Raw genomic sequence first — 17,799 nt, forward strand, 5'->3', positions numbered from 1 at the left:
ACAGATCAAATAATGAAGATGTTAAATACCTGGAACTTAGTTTTAAAAAGACTTGGACAAGGAAGGACATTTTTTCATAAGCTTTCAATTAATATGTCATCAGCCTCAGAGAATTTGTATGCATCTTGGAAAAAAGTTTGAATTGAGTTGGTCGAAAGTGATGAGCAAGCGCTTTCCGTCTGAGGACACATGTACAATGGCTAAAGTCTTCCTTCCTCTGCAGGACGTCGGGGACTCGCAGCCTTGTCCTGGATCACTAAGTGGATCTTCCGCAGGTTCTGTCGGACGCGAACAAACTCCATCAGCTGGGCTTCCCCTCGCTCCTCCTCACCGAGTTCCCTCGCCTTCTAGAAGACACCACATCACACACACACACACACACACACACACACACACACACACACACACACACACACACACACACACACACACACACACACACACACACACACACACACACACACACACACACACACACACACACACACACACCACTGAGGGAAGAACCTGGTGTGTTGAGAGGAGATCACAAAGGCCCATAACCGATGATTCTAACCACGACTCCCCTCTTCAGTTAGACATGAGCTGCATTCACATGTTCCATCAAATGGCTTAGCGTAATATATTACTAGAATTGATATCCTTTCACCAGATATACCGGTAAATTGATCACAATTATTTAATCATTAGAATTCTGTAAATATGACGAATGAATTTAATTACATATTGTAATTTGTTTGTAGATATTTTTGGAGAGATGATTAATAATGACTAATTCTCTGTTTGTGAGTGCGCAGGACCCAGAGCTTCCGGATCCCACAGACCAGGTTTCAATCCAGACCTGGAAGGGCAGTTCATCCCTCCAGCGGGGCGATTCAGGTCCAGCCACCAGTAAGACCCGGGGTACAGTTGAAAGACCGTCTCCACCTGAATGGCCAATACCAACCAGTGAAGATTGAATCATGGCAATATAGGCGCTCACCTGGTGTTGCTTCTGCTGACGTCTAAGGAGCTCGTCCTCCAGAGGACTCCTGGTCACTTGTTCGTCACATTGGTCACTTTGCACCCTTTTCCTCCTCTCCAGCACCTGCTGAAGCTCCGACCTGCTGCTCAAAGCCAGACCCCTGTGGGACATGAACATACAGGCTGGTCATGGACTATGACACTCCCTAAACTCACTGCAACTCAGTGGGTTGGGTGGTTGGTCGGTTGTTGGGTTGGGTTGGGTTGGGTTGGGTTGGTTGGTTGGTTGGTTGGTTGGTTGGTTGGTTGGTTGGTTGGTTGGTTGGTTGGTTGGTTGGTTGGTTGGTTGGTTGGTTGGTCGGTTGGATTGGGTGGGTTGGGTTGGGTTGGGTTGGGTTGGATTGGGTGGGTTGGGTTGGTTGGTTGGTTGGTTGGGTGGTTGTTGGGTTGGGTTAGGTCAGTTGGTTGGGTTGGGTTGGGTTGGTTGGTTGGTTGGTTGGTTGGTTGGTTGGTTGGTCAGTCTGCCCCAGGGCAGCTGTGGCTACAGACGTAGTTTACCACCATCCAGTATGGACTGAATGAATTATGCAATGTAAAGTGTCTTTGAGTATCTCGAAAAGCGCTGTATAAAACCAATGCATTATTATTAAGATGCCAGGACAACCAGCATCTGCGTCCACCGCTTGGGAGTGAGATGCTGGACAACCAGCACCCACGACCACTGCTTAGGATAGGCCAGGACAGGCCGAGATGGGCGGCAGCAAACACTCACAAGAAGCCGGTACAATCACCGGCCTCAAGGAGGAAATCCAGCGGCTCTCGGACAAACTTCAACCTCCTAAACTGGTGTCTGGAATTGGCCCACAGCCAGTCACTTAAGATGGCATCGCTGCAATCGGAACCCCAGCTGATCGTGTCCATCCACCCCTGCTCCACCTCTCCAGCCGCTACAGGCCCTCTCCCAGGAGGAACACATGGACTCTGGCCCCGGATTCACTGAGCCAGCTCCCAGTTCCACCTCGGCCTCGACTTCCTCCACCGTGAGACGGAGACTGCTGCAGGACGCTGCGGTGCCGGCGGAGCCGCCTGCTCTCCCAGCCTTCTGCCCGGGGCTGCAGACGGACCGCTCACCGGCTCCGGTCCTCACCGCGGCTAGCCCGCCTCACCGCTCACCAGCTCCGGTCCTCACCGCGGCTAGCCCGCCTCACCGCTCACCGACTCCGGTCCTCACCGCGGCTAGCCCGCCTCACCGCTCACTGGCTCCGGTCCTCACCGCGGCTAGCCCGCCTCACCGCTCACCAGCTCCGGTCCTCACCGCGGCTAGCCCACCTCACCGCTCACCAGCTCTGCACCATCATCCATTCACCGGCTGATCGTCCACATCTGCACCAACAACACCATTCGGCCCCAGCAGCTCAAAGTGGATTTTAAAAGCTCTTCTCTCACCTGGGAGGCTGTGGGAAGTCGGTTTTATCAGCGGGTCCATCCCCACTCACTTCCTCAGTGATGAGCGTTTCTCCAGGCTTTGTGGTCTGAACTCTTGGCTCCAGGACTCCTGCCTCAGCACTCAAGCTGAGTTTTATACACAGCCATTCTCAAAGTGTGGAACACGTACCACTAGTGGTGCTTGGGGCTCCCTCCAGTGGTACGCCAAAGAATCACAGAAATAAATATCAATGCGCTGACTACAACAGTTATTCGCGGTAGCAGGTAGGAATTGACGGCAAGGTGGAGGCTTTAAAAAATGAAGAGTAACAAACTACTGTCGTGGCTTCAGTCTGTGAAGTGAACTGTGGACCAGAGAGAGCGAGAACTGAAGAGGACGAGTGTGGGCGGCGTGACCCTAACCCTATCCTGATGACACACAGCTGTATGTGTCTCCTGATGACACACAGTGTCTCCTGATGACACACAGCTGTATGTGTCTCCTTGTTTCATTCCTCCTGCCGAGGCATACTGGACTCTGTGGCTCCTCTTAAAACTGTGCAGCCCAAAACTAAACCTGAGCCCTGGTTCAATGCTAGAACTCGAGCAGCCAGACAGGAGTGCCGTAAAGCCGAGCACAAATGGAAAAAGGACAAGCTGCAGGTTTCACTTCTAATCCTGAAAGACTGCTGGCGCTGCTACCAGACCGCCGTCACAGAGGCCAGAACAGAGGACCTGTCCAACATTATTTAGTCTAATTCTCACAACCCTGGTGTGTTATTTAACACCATAGAGTCTGTTCTGGACTCACCTCAGCCTGTGTTCACAGAGGAATCCCCAGAAATGTGCAATAGCTTCCTGCACTTCTTTATTGATAAAGTTGCTACCGCGAGGGCTCTCATTACCACACTTGCATCTGACCCCTCTGACCACGTTTCTCCCCCAGCTGTGCTTGATGCCTTTGAACCAGTGTCCTTGATTGCACTGCAGACAGTGGTTGTCCAGATGAAGCCGTCCGGCTCTCCCTGTGACATTGTCCCGCCTCACTTCTTTAAAGAGGTTTTTCCTTGTATAGGGCTGTCAGTTCTGGCCATTGTTAACAGCAGTTTAGACTTTGGGGGACAACACCAGAAGACTCTGGTGTTGTCCCCCAAAGTTTTATACATGCTGTGGTGCAACTCCTACTTAAGAAACCTGGTCTTGATCGTGGTATGCTAGCCAACTACAGACCTATCTCCAAGCTGCCTTTTATATCAAAATCCTGGAGAAAATTGTCCATGCTCAGTTGAAATCATTCCTAGTTGAGCATGATACCCTGGAGGTTTTCCAGTCTGGTTTTAAAACATTGCATAGTACTGAGTCAGCCCTTTTAAGACTTTTTAATGATGTCCTCGTGGTGGTTGACGGCGGTGACCATGTGGTCCTTGTCCTGCTGGACCTGACTGCAGCGTTCGACACTGTGGACCACAATATTTTAGTATCGCGTCTGCAGCACCTAGTGGGCATTGGTGGTACTGCCCTAAATTGGGTCAGATCTTATCTTGGGGAAGATCCATGAGTACACTCCTTGGTGGCTCTGAGTCCCACACTGCGCCACTGTTATATGGGGTTCCGCAGGTTCTATTTTAGGGCCACTGCTCTTCTCCCTGTACCTGCTTCCCCTGGGTGCCATTCTGAGGAAACACGGCATCTCTTTTCACCTTTATGCAGACGACAGCCAGATTTATGTGCCACTAAAAAAGGACAATGCCTCATTGAAAGTACTTCTGTCTTGTCTTGAAGACATCAAAACCTGGATGTTGCTGAACTTTTTAAAATTTAATGAAAAAAAGACAAAAGTGATGGTGTTCGGCCCGAGCGCCGCTAGTGAACCGCCCTCAGTCAATTTCAGTCCTCTGAGACAATACATAAAGCCGTTCGTCTCCAACTTGGGCTTTAAAATGGACAGTGATTTTAAACTGGACCGGCAGAGAGGGGCTATAGTGAACTCCAGCTTATTATTATAACTCACTTTATTGTGGAGTCACCAGTCTTCTCTCACCAACTCTCTTTATTGTGGAGTCACCAGTCTTCCCTCACCAACTCACTTTATTGTGGAGTCACCAGTCTTCTCTCACCAACTCTCTTTATTGTGGAGTCACCAGTCTTCCCTCACCAACTCACTTTATTGTGGAGTCAACAGTCTTCCCTCACCAACTCACTTTATTGTGGAGTCACCAGTCTTCCCTCACCAACTCACTTTATTGTGGAGTCACCAGTCTTCCCTCACCAACTCACTTTATTGTGGAGTTACCAGTCTTCTCTCACCAACTCTCTTTATTGTGGAGTCACCAGTCTTCTCTCACCAACTCTCTTTATTGTAGAGTCACCAGTCTTCCCTCACCAACTCACTTTATTGTGGAGTCACCAGTCTTCCCTCACCCTCCAGTTGGTGCAGAACGCTGCTGTGAGCTCATCACCCCCATCCTGGCTTCCCTCCACTGGCTGCCTGTGCATTTTAGAGTCCGTTTTAAGATTCTTTTATTTGTTTTTAAATCTTTAAATGGTCTGGCCCCACCGTACCTCTCCGAGCTTCTTCATCCATACGCTCCTGCTCGGTGCCTCAGGTCCTCTGGAATGCCCCCCCCCCCCCCCCCCCCCCCCTGTTAGACAAGCCCCCTCACTGTCCATTTCGAAAACTCGTCTTAAAACCCATTTTTATTCTTTGGCTTTTACCTCAGCGTGAGACTCTGCTCTGGTTTTAGTGCCTTTCCTTTTTTTTTAATTGTTCTAACTTTTTATGTTTTGTTTATTGTTTTACCATCTGATTGTTTTTATTGTTCTAACTTTTTTATTGTTTTAATGTTTTTATTTTGCCTCATATTTTTATTTCAATGTACAGCACTTTGTCTCAGCTACGGCTGCTTAAAGCCCTTTATAAATACATTTGAGTTGAGTTGAGTCCTGATGACACACAGCTGTATGTGACAGTGTCTCCTGATGACACACAGCTGTATGTGACAGTGTCTCCTGATGACACACAACTGTATGTGACAGTGTCTCCTGATGACACACAGCTGTATGTGACAGTGTCTCCTGATGACACACAGCTGTATGTGTCTCCTGATGACACACAGCTGTATGTGTCTCCTGATGACACACAGCTGTATGTGTCTCCTGATGACATACAGCTGTATGTAACAGTGTCTCCTGATGACACACAGCTGTATGTGACAGTGTCTCCTGATGACACAGCTGCATGTGTCTCCTGATGACACACAGCTGTATGTGTCCCCTGATGACACACAGCTGTATGTGACAGTGTCTCCTGATGACACACATCTGTATGTGACAGTGTCTCCTGATGACACACAGCTGTATGTGACAGTGTCTCCTGATGACACACAGCTGTATGTGTCTCCTGATGACACACAGCTGTATGTAACAGTGTCTCCTGATGACACACAGCTGTATGTGACAGTGTCTCCTGATGACACACAGCTGTATGTGTCTCCTGATGACACACAGCTGTATGTGACAGTGTCTCCTAATGACACACAGCTGTATGTAACAGTGTCTCCTGATGACACACAGCTGCATGTGACAGTGTCTCCTGATGACACACAGCTGTATGTGTCTCCTGATGACACACAGCTGTATGTGTCTCCTGATGACACACATCTGTATGTGACAGTGTCTCCTGATGACACACAGCTGTATGTGACAGTGTCTCCTGATGACACACAGCTGTATGTAGCAGTGTCTCCTGATGACACACAGCTGTATGTGACAGTGTCTCCTGATGACACACAGCTGTATGTAACAGTGTCTCCTGATGACACACAGCTGTATGTGACATTGTCTCCTGATGACACACATCTGTATGTGAGAGTGTCTCCTGATGACACACAGCTGTATGTGTCTCCTGATGACACACAGCTGTATGTGACAGTGTCTCCTGATGACACACAGCTGTATGTGACAGTGTCTCCTGATGACACACAGCTGTATGTGACAGTATCTCCTGATGACACTCAGCTGTATGTGACAGTGTCTCCTGATGACACACAGCTGTATGTGACTATGTCTCCTGATGACACACAGCTGTATGTGACAGTGTCTTCTGATGACACAGCTGCATGTGTCTCCTGATGACACACAGCTGTATGTGACAGTGTCTCCTGATGACACAGCTGCATGTGTCTCCTGATGACACACAGCTTGATGTGTCTCCTGATGACACACAGCTGTATGTGACAGTGTCTCCGGATGACACACAGCTGTATGTGACAGTGTCTCCTGATGACACACAGCTGTATGTGACAGTGTCTTCTGATGACACACAGCTGTATGTAACAGTGTCTCCTGATGACACACAGCTGTATGTGTCTCCTGATGACACACAGCTGTATGTGACACTGTCTCCTGATGACACACAGCTGTATGTGTCTCCTGATGACACACATCTGTATGTGACAGTGTCTCCTGATGACACACAGCTGTATGTGACAGTGTCTCCTGATGACACACAGCTGTATGTAACAGTGTCTCCTGATGACACACAGCTGTATGTAACAGTGTCTCCTGATGACACACAGCTGTATGTAACAGTGTCTCCTGATGACACACAGCTGTATGTGGCATTGTCTCCTGATGACACACATCTGTATGTGAGAGTGTCTCCTGATGACACACAGCTGTATGTGACAGTGTCTCCTGATGACACACAGCTGTATGTGACAGAGTCTCCTGATGACACACAGCTGTATGTGTCTCCTGATGACACACAGCTGTATGTGACAGTGTCTCCTGATGACACACAGCTGTATGTGACAGTGTCTCCTGGTGACACAAGGCCGACTGATGTCCTTCTTAACTGTATTTAAGAAGTAAAAGTAAAACACATGCACAACAAAAAAGAATGGCTCCTACACACCGGCCCCATAATTGTGTTGGTGTGCACTACAATTACATACACATATACATTTCATAAAAGGAGCCAAAAAAGGTGTATGTGCAAATCTTCTTTCTTTCAGAAGTCAATGTCCATATTTCAGTCTTTAATAACAGTTCTTAATTGCATGTCTCCAATAACATGCAGAGCTTTGTGATAGGCCTCTCCAGAAAGCCCGTCTTGGTCTGAAGCGGAACTGACCGGACGACACGTCTCCTGTCTGGAAAGGTTTTGGTCACTTTACCCATCAGCCATGAACTTCTTGGGGCAGAAGGGTCCATGATAGTAACAATGTCATCCACAGAAAAAATTCCTCCGTGGCTTTGTCCACTTTTGTCTTTCTTGGAGCAGTGGAAGGTACTCCCTTACCCACCGCTTCCAAAATACATCCGACAGGTACTGTACCTGTCTCCATGTTCGTTTGATGTATGTATCATTTTCATCAAAAAGTCCAGGAGGAAGAAGGGGTTTGGCTTTCAACAGAAGAATGTGGTTGGGTGTAAGTGTTTCCAGGTCATTAGGGTCATCAGACAGTTTAGTTATTGGGCGACTGTTGAGAATAGCTTCAATCTCACAAAGAATGGTACAAAAGCTCTCATCATCCATGGTTTGCTGTTTGACAATGGAATACAGCACATTTCTTATGAGGCCAATGATCCGCTCCCATGTTCCACCGTAGTGAGATCCAGCAGGAGGGTTGAATGTCCATGCTATTCCTCTTTTTGCCAGAGTACTTTGTATTTTGTTGTGATCCAGGGCTGTAAGAGCTTCCTTTAATTCTCTTTCGGCTCCAACAAAATTAGTCTTGTTGTCTGATCTGAGGCTGGAGATTTGCCCACGTCGACACATGAAACGTCGAATGGCGTTTATGCATGAATCTGTTGTAAGTGCTGCTTCAGGGTGTACTGCTCGACTGGTCATGCATGTGAAGATCACGCCATACCTTTTGACCAGGATGCGACCTCTTTTTATGTCAATAGGGCCGAAATAATCCACGCCAACATTAGTAAAGGGTGGCAAGTCTGAAAGGATTCTTTCAGCTGGAAGGTCAGACATCTTCTGTTCTCCAACTCTCCCTTGAAGACAACGACACATAACACATTCAGCAATGATTTTCCTGCAGGCTGAGTTTGCATTTGTTATCCAGTAGGTTTTTCGAAGCGTAGATATCATATGGTTACGTCCAGAATGACCCACTTGCTTATGAATATGTTGTAAGATAAGTCTGGATATGGGTTGATCTTTAGACAGAATTATTGGATGTTTTACCATCTCAGGCATGGATGACCTTGTCAGGCGGCCTCCTACTCTCAACAGCCCATCTTGGAGTACGGGATCCAACCTGTAGATGTCACTGTTGGCTGGCACAGATGATACTCCTTTCTCCAAGAGAGATATTTCTTTTTGAAATCTTTGCTGTTGGCAGAGGCGTGCGATTTCCAATTATGCATTATGTAAGTCATCCCGTGTCAATGGGTGAACCTTTGTCTTTGCTTTGTGTTTCTGATGTCCTTTGTTCTTATTGCATGTTTTATCTTGTTTCCTTAGATGTTGAAGCAGGTCTTTAAACTTCAAAAACCAGGCAACTGAAGTTTTCAGTTTTTTCCAATCTGAAAAATACTTCAGAAGCTTGTTCATAGTATTAGATGCATCATCAACAACACAAGCGTTAACCGTGAGGTCTTGTTTGACCTTAGGGTCGTCCAAGCTGACGGCAGGTTTGTTTACCTCCTGTTTTGGCCAGGTCCTCTCCTCAGTCAGCAGAAACTCTGGTCCTTTCAGCCATCGCTCAGATCTCAGAGAATCATCAGCTGACAGTCCTCTTGACGCCTCATCAGCCGGGTTCTGTTTTCAGCCAATGTACCTCCACTGGGCCGCCTCTGTAACTTCTCCAATAACAGCCACTCTGTTTGCTACAAATGTGTGGAATCTCTTTGTTTCACTTGCAATACAAGAAGGCCGTTGCTCGGCTAATCCCCCGCCGGAGGGCTTTATATTTTCTCACAAAGCCAGCTCTAAGGCAGCACACTTGGTACACTAGAGGGTGTTCTAGTAGAAAATTATGTAGAATCTGAAAGGTCTTCTTCATAAGCTATGTCAAAATACGTCTCCAGAGCCCAAAAGGTGTTTTTATGCACTTAGTGACCCTGTGACCTGATATGCAAATGAGGTCATGGTCACCATGGTGCCCCTTCTCCCCAGGTGGAGTGTCCATGTGTGAAGTTTGGTGACTGTGGGCCCAGGAACTGCTGAGAAATGAGGAGAAATGTTTATATGAAAATACATGTATTGTGCAACCATGACGAGCAAACTTCAGACCCTACCAATCTTCAAGGTCAAGGTCAGGTCACTTGGTGGACTGGAGGTTATCCCTGGAGTGTGTATCATGTGTGTATAACATTTCAGAGCCCTAGCTCAAAAACCTAGGCCTCCAGAGCCCAAAATGTGTTTTTAAGCACTTCGTGACCCTGTGACCTACTTAATATGCAAATTAGGTCAAGGTCACCATAGTATCCCTTCCCCCTCTGAGATGTATCCACATGTGAAGTTTGGTCACTGTGGGCCCAGGGGTTGCCGAGATATAGGTAGAAACGTTCGAGCGGACGGACGTACGGACGGAGACTGTTTCAAGATCCCCCTTCGGGGCCTATCAGCCACGGCGGGGGATAATAATTAAGCACTGTTGTGCTATCGGTCCAGAACACTGACTGGTCCAACTCCAGTTGAAGCTCTCTTTTAATCACCTTATCCAGTCTGACAGCTAATACAGCAGCTGTGAGTTCAAGCCTTGGTACTGTGGTTTGTTTCATGGGAGCGACTCTGGACTTTCCAACCATGAATGCAATGTTTACTTCATCAGAGATGCCTTTCAATCTCAGGTTAGAAACAGTGCCATACTCATACTCACTAGCATCTGAGAAGTGATGCAGCTGTGCCTTGTTTACCTTTCCAAAGTTCTTTGGCTTGATACACCGTTCCACCTTTAACAGTGACAACTTGTGCAGACTTGTCAAGCACTGTGTCCACTTCTGGAGAAAGGTTTGTGATATTGTTTCATCCCAACCAATTTTTCTTTTGCACATCTCTTGGAGCATCAGTTTGGGAGGTAGTGTGAACGGTGACAAGAAACCAAGAGGGTCATAGATAGAATTGACCACTGACAAGGTTCCACGGCGGGTACATGGACGACTTTCCAGTGCAATCTTGAACATGAACATGTCTGATTCTGCACACCAGTGCAATCCAAGAACTCTTTCAACAGGTAGGTTGTCTTTATCCAAATTGAGCTCTTTGGATGCTTTGGAAAGTTTTTCCTCAGGGATGCTTGCAATAACTGCTCGACTGTTGCTCATCCACTTTGAGAGTCGACAGCCTCCTTTGGCACATGCAGCAGTGAGATCTTGTACCATTTGCAAAGCTTCCTGTTCTGAGGACACATACTTTAAACAATCGTCCACGTAAAAGTTTTGTTTGATGGTCTGTAACACTTTGTCACTATAATGAGCCTTGTTGTCATCAGCAACTCTCTTTAATGCATAACTAGCACAGCTCGGTGATGAAGTTGCTCCAAATATATGAACTTTCATTCTGAAGTCCACCAAAGGCTGTGTCACATCGCCATTATTCCACCACAAAAACCGAAGAAAATCAACATGTTTCGGAGAAACTTTCACTTGGTGATACATTGCTTGAACGTCGGTCATTATGGGAACTGGTTCTTGCCTAAATCTCAGAAGAACACCAAAAAGGGAATTTGTGAGATCAGGACCTTGTAACAGCTGGCTGTTCAAAGATGTGCCTTTGAAACTTGCTCCACAGTCGAATACAACTCTTAATGTTTTCTTCTTAGGATGATACACCCCATGATGTGGTATGTACCAGATTTTACCTTCAATTCCATTCAGTTGCTGTTGAGGCACCTGTTCTGCATAACCACTTTTAATGACATCATTAAGGAAGTGCACATACTCCTGATGATACTCCTTGTTCCTCTGAAACTTTCTTTTCAAACCCATGACACGCTATTCAGCAATGCACCGATTGTTTGGCATCATGACAATATCCACTTTAAAGGGTAAATCAACACAGTAGTGGTTGTTTTCAAGACAAATTGTTTTTTTCCATAATGTGGAGAAACCTCATGTCTTCTCTTGACAAAGTGTTATCACATGACCTTTCATTGAAATCTTGATTGTATTGTGTAATTAACAGCTGTTCCACTTAATCAATGGAGATCCTGTTGACAGTGACAGTAGGGCAGCCATTCTTCCCTACATCACTTCCACTTCCTCTAAGTGGGCCACTCACCACCCATCCCAATAGGGTTCGAACAGCATAGGGTCCATCCTTACAGATGTTATTGATTTCCCAAGGTTCCAAAAGCTTTGAGGCATTTGTGCCAATCAACAAATCCACTCCAACTTCAAGCTCAGGAACTTTAATCTTTTGCAGGTAAGGCCATCGTCTGATATCTTTTTCTGTTACGATGTTGTTTCTTGTAACTGACATGGTTTGCTGAGTGTAAACCTCAGGTAAGTGTAGAAACCTGTTGTCATCATAACCAGCTACTTGCAATCCAGTCAGAACATGAGTCTTTACAGGATGTGCTTGTCCCATAGTTCGCAGGAAAATGTGTTTGGATACTGTCCATGTTCAGCTGTGTCATCAAGCGTTCTGTACAAAAGGTAGCAGAGCTTCCTGGATCAAGAAAAGCGTAAGTGGCCAAAATGTTGTTTCCATTCTTAACCTTTACTTGTACAGGTACAATTGAGAGAACACATTCCTGTGTACCGGCCCCAGTACGAGCACAGGTCTGCTGAGGGACTACAGTGTTGTTCCAACTGTTCAAATGTTCTGAATTTAGCTGCATTGTGAAGCATTGTGGGATGTCTGGAGTTACATGTTAAATGTTTTTTGCCGCTCTTGCTGATATGACCTGGTTTTAGACAATCAAAACAAACACCGCTTTGCCTTAAAAGATCAAGTTTCACACGATGCACTTTGTTCTTAAGATGAACACAGTCTTCTATTGTGTGATCCTCTTTACATATGCAACATGATGAGATCTTGCTTTTTGATAGAGAAAAGGCGTTTCTGCAGACTTTAAACTTGTTGAAGTGCTGACAGCTGCCGCAGTTGCAGAATTTTTATTCCTGGGTGAAATTCTTGTGGGAGCGCTTCCTTTGGATGTCGCAGTTTGTGTGTCTTGTAGGTGACCAAAGACAGGATCAGAGAAAATTTTGATCTGATGTTCCAGAAAGTTGACCAAATCAGAGAACCAAACTCTACTTCCACGTCTCTCCTGTAGGTCACAAGCAGCTGCTCTCCATCTTTCTCGTACTTTGTAGGGAAGTATCATCACAAGCGGTTTCAAGTTTGATGGTACATTCATCTCTGCTCTGTACTGTAGACTTTCCATCATGTTACAACATCCTCTCAAAAAGAACGTGTAGGTTTGAAGAGCGCCAGCATCCTCCACCTTTATTGGTGGCCAACTTAAGGCTTTTCCCATGTAAGCTGCTCCAATCTTCATTTCATTGCCAAAGTGTTCCTTTAACAAATACTTGGCTCTGTCATAGCCTTGATCACTTGGCATGTGATAGCAGCTCCTGACCAGTTCCCTTGGCTGCCCCTCTGTTCTAAATAGAAGTAATAAAAAAAAAGTAAAAAAAAAAATAAAAAGCAGTCCTGGAAATTGACTTTTCTTTTAACCCCCTGTTTAAATGCCATGATAAAAGGTCCATACTGTAGAGGGTCACCATCAAATATGGGTATTGTTCTAGGTGGAAGAGATGCTGAGTGCTGTTGTTGAACCATCTGAGCAGTGATTTCAGTTTGCCACTGCATTATGTTGCCAATATTCTGAAATTCCATTTACATTTGTTCTTTGTGGAGTGATACAAACATTGCTTGGTAATGGATTAAAGACATTTGTAGTGCTGCATGATCAAGGTTCAAGGTTCAAGGTGTTTTATTGTCATATCACCAGTAAAACGCCAGCTTTCACAGTGAATGCAATTCTTATTTTGCCGTCTACTCTAAAGCCGACCTACATAAATAAGTAAGTATGTACACAAAAAAAAGAATAAAAATATAAAAATAAAATAAAATAAAGTAACAGAGCAGTGCAAAAATATTAGTGAGAAAGTGAGATGTGCAAAATGTAAACATGTCAGAAGCTGTTCAGAAATCTGATGGCAACGGGGAAGAAAGAGTTTTTCAGTCCATTCGTTTTGCATTTCAAGCTTCTGAACCTCCGGCCTGAGGGGAGGAGGTGGACAGTCTGTGTTGTGGATGGGGGGGGGGGGGGGGGGGCAGCTCTACTGTGGACCCTGTGCTGGTAGAGGCTCTGCAGAGAGGCAGTGGTGTTCTGCTGATCCTCTCTGCAGGCCACTGCACTCTGCCACAGTAGTGTTGCCGTACCAGCTGTGATGTACCAGGTGTGATGCAGCTGGTTAAGGTGTCTCAACCACACAGCTGTACAAGTTCCTGAGTATCCTGGGAGACATGCCCAATGTCTTCAGCCTCCTCAGGAAGTACAGCCGTTGTTGGGCCCTCTTGACCACCTGTGTGGTGTTGAGTGTCCAGGTGAGGTCCTCCTGTGTGGTGTTGAGTGTCCAGGTGAGGTCCTCCTGTGTGGTGTTGAGTGTCCAGGTGAGGTCCTCCTGTGTGGTGTTGAGTGTCCAGGTGAGGTCCTCCTGTGTGGTGTTGAGTGTCCAGGTGAGGTCCTCCTGTGTGGTGTTGAGTGTCCAGGTGAGGTCCTCTGATGTGGCGTTGAGTGTCCAGGTGAGGTCCTCCTGTGTGGTGTTGAGTGTCCAGGTGAGGTCATCCTGCTGGAGGTGCCGTCCCCTGGTCTCCCTGCCCCGGGACCTGGCTGGTCCCCCCTGAGGGGGGGTCTGTGGGGTGGCGCCCCCTGTGGTTAGAGGCTGTACCACCTCCAGTGTGGACAGTCCAAAATGTGTCCCTTTCCTCACCTTAGTCCTCAGTGTCCTCCATGTCTTCATATCACCTTAGTCCTCAGTGTCCTCCATGTCTTCATATCACCAGGCATGTCTTCATTATGTGTGTGTCTGCATGTGTGTGTTCATTTGCTTTTTAATGATGTATTTTTAATTCTTGTTAAAGCACTTTGTGTTACTTTGTTGTACAAAAAGTGATGTATAAATAGAGTTGATTGATTGACAACCAGCGTCTCCGTCCACCGCTTAGGAGCAAGGCACCAGGACCAGCAGCCCCCAAGGCCCTTCCTCACCAAGTCTTAACACTTCAGGCAGAAGGGAACCGGCAGGAGGGACGGCAGGGAACCGGCAGGGAACCGGCAGAAGGGACAGAAGGGAACCGGCAGGAGGGACGGCAGGGAACCGACAGAAGGGACAGAAGGGAACCGGCAGGAGGGACGGCAGGGAACCGACAGGAGGGACGGCAGGGAACCGACAGGAGGGACGGCAGGGAACCGGCAGAAGGGACGGAAGGGAACCGGCAGGAGGGACGGAAGGGAACCGGCAGGAGGGACGGATGGGAACCGGCAGGAGGGACGGAAGGGAACCGGCAGGAGGGACGGAAGGGAACCGACAGGAGGGACGGCAGGGAACCGGCAGAAGGGACAGAAGGGAACCGGCAGGAGGGACGGAAGGGAACCGGCAGGAGGGACGGAAGGGAACCGGCAGGAGGGACGGAAGGGAACCGGCAGGAGGGACGGCAGGGAACCGGCAGAAGGGACGGAAGGGAACCGGCAGGAGGGACGGAAGGGAACCGGCAGGAGGGACGGATGGGAACCGGCAGGAGGGACGGAAGGGAACCGGCAGGAGGGACGGAAGGGAACTGGCAGGAGGGACGGAAGGGAACTGGCAGGAGGGACGGCAGGGAACTGAGCAGCCCTCATGAAGAAGAAGAAGAAGAAGAAACTTTATTTATATAGCACCTTTCACAGATAAAATCACAAGGTGCTTCACAGAGGCATAAAAATAATAAAATAGTACGGACACAATAAAATAGCAATGACGGAAAAAAGATAAAACCAACCACAGCCATGTCAACTAAAAACTTGTCTGAACAGTCGTGTTTTCAGCTGCTTCTTAAAAGAATCCACAGATCGGCTCCACGCAGCGACAAAGGAAGGTCGTTCCACAGTCTAGGACCAGCAGCTTCAAAGGCCAAGTCTCCTCTGGATTTAAAGTGGGTCCGTGGAACAGTGAGGAAGTTCTGGCCTGAGAACCTAAGGGAGCGACCGGGGGAGTACCAGGGGCACAACAAGTCAGACACATATTTAGGAGCCTGACCTTGCAACAGTCTAAAAGTCAGAACTAAAATCTTGAAATCAATTCAAAATTTGATGGGGAGCCGGTGCAGAGAATATAAAATAGGAGTAATGTGAGATCTTCTGCTAGATCCTGTTAAAAGCCGCGTTGCAGCATTTTGGACCATTTGAAGTCGGTTCAAAGCAGATTTGTTAAAACAAGTAAAAAGGGAGTTACAATAATCTTAACGAGATGAGATAAAAGCATGAATTACCATTTCAAGACCAGAGTTAGATAAAATTGGCCTTAGCTTGGCGATGTTCCTCAAATGGAGAAAACAGTTTTTGACCAAACGTCTGGAATGGCTGTCGAGGGACAGAGACTTGTCAAACCAAACGCCAAGGTTCCTAATGCTGGACTGAACCGAGGAGCCCAGAGAACCAAGGTGGTTGGCAATCAAAGGGATTTTTTGCTCTGGAGCAATAATCAAAGTCTCAGTCTTTTAGGATTGAGTTGAAGGCAGTTTTCACAGAGCCACAGCTTAACAGATGAAAGACAATCCATCAACTCTGACAGTCTGTGCATCTCTGACTCCTTAAATGAAAAATACAGTTAAATATAATCAGCATAGAGATGATAAGAGACATTTTTAAAACTGCTGATGATTTTCCCAAGAGGGCTGATGTACAACAAAAACAAAATAGGCCCCAGAACGAAACCCTGAGGAACACCATGCAGCAAAGGAGTAGGTTCCAACATAATGTTATTTATACACACAGTGAAAGTTCTATCAGTCAAATAGGACGACAACCATTTCAGGACAGTCCCAGATAAATCAAAGTCAGTGTGGAGTCTCTGTAGCAACAGTTTATGATCTACAGTATCAAAAGCTGCAGACGGATCTAGCAGGACCAAAACTGAAAACTGACCAGAGTCACTCCACACTTTTAGTAGGGCAGTCTCAGTCGAGTGCATCTTGCGAAAGCCCGATTGAAATGTGTCAAACATTTCATCACTATGAAGAAAAGCAGTCAGTTGTACGACCACCACCTTTTACACAACTTTGGAGATAAAGGGCAATTTCGATATAGGTCTATAATTGCCAGGCTCCGCACGGTCCAAGTTGGGCTTTTTTAGGAGAGGACGTATCGCTGCCTGTTTAAAAAAGTTTGGAACAGACCCAGACACAAGAGACACATTGATCAGCTCAACAACATAAGGGGCAACAATGTCAATGACCTTATAAAACAAGGTTGTGGGTATAACATCAAAAGGGCAGGAAGAGGGTTTCATTCTTTTCAATAACATCATAACATCCTCTAATGTCACAGTAGAAAACACAGACCAAGAGCAAGCAGGAGGAATAATTACATTAGTGATGTTCACATCAGGTGGTTTCACATTTGCCCTGATCTCATCCACTTTGTTTATAAAGTATTTCAAAAACTTGTTCCAGTCATCGGTAGAGAAGACAGGCACCAATGGAGTCGAAGGCCAAACGATTTTATGAATTGTATCAAAGACAACCTTCGGGTTTCTCTTGTTCCTGTTCACCAGATTTGCAAAATAAGTAGATCTTGCCCGTTTTATCATTTCATTTAGAGATACAATCAACTCCTTTAAATGGATCCTGTGCACCTCCAGTTTGGTAGATTTCCATAAGCGCTCTACCTTAAGACATGATCTCCTGAATGAAGCAATTTCATCATTTAGCCACGGCTGGGAATCTTTAGAGGAAACTACTTTAAACTTTACAGGTGCCACTGTGTTCAGCACAGACTCACAATGCTCATTGAAGGAATTGATGTAGGAATCCACATCATTATTACTACAGGCTCCCTCAAGACATGGATCAAACAATCTAAAAATATTCTCAACAGCAGATTGGTTTAAAATGCGCTTTTTGCAAACAACATTTTGAGTGCAAATGTCCACTTTAACAGAGACATTAAAATACACACAGCAGTGATCAGACAGAAGGACACCCTCCACATCCACACTGTCTATGTCCAGACCAAAAGAAAAACTAGATCCAAGGTGTGGCCTTTTTTACGAGTTGGGCCAGAAACATGTTGTTTTAAATGGAATGAGTCAGTGAGAGTTAAAAACTCAGATGCAACTGGACAGGAAGAGTCGTTGACGTGGAAGTTAAAATCACCAACAATCAACACTCTGTCAAGTTTGATAATCAAGGATAAAAAGTCAGAAATCTCATTAAAGAAATCACGAGCAGGACCAGGA

At 46.4% G+C, this 17,799-nt stretch overlaps 1 protein-coding gene across 1 annotated transcript in view; it reads right to left on the reverse strand.

The window, feature by feature from the left end:
- Positions 1 to 200: 200 nt before the first annotated feature.
- The window catches only part of LOC308130134 (actin-associated protein FAM107A), a gene marked incomplete at its 3' end in the record, with an annotated part of 55,563 nt that continues 37,964 nt past the window's right edge, over positions 201 to 17,799 (reverse strand). Inside the window, exons 3-4 of the mRNA XM_080496334.1 lie at positions 983 to 1,124; positions 201 to 347 (exon numbers count right to left, since the gene is read on the reverse strand). Of these exons, the coding sequence (XP_080352460.1) occupies positions 201 to 347; positions 983 to 1,124 (289 nt within the window). The remainder of the gene's footprint in view (positions 348 to 982; positions 1,125 to 17,799) is intronic.

Source organism: Blennius ocellaris (genome assembly GCF_963422515.1).
Source record: "Blennius ocellaris genome assembly, chromosome: 5".
NCBI classification, from domain to species: domain Eukaryota; kingdom Metazoa; phylum Chordata; class Actinopteri; order Blenniiformes; family Blenniidae; genus Blennius; species Blennius ocellaris.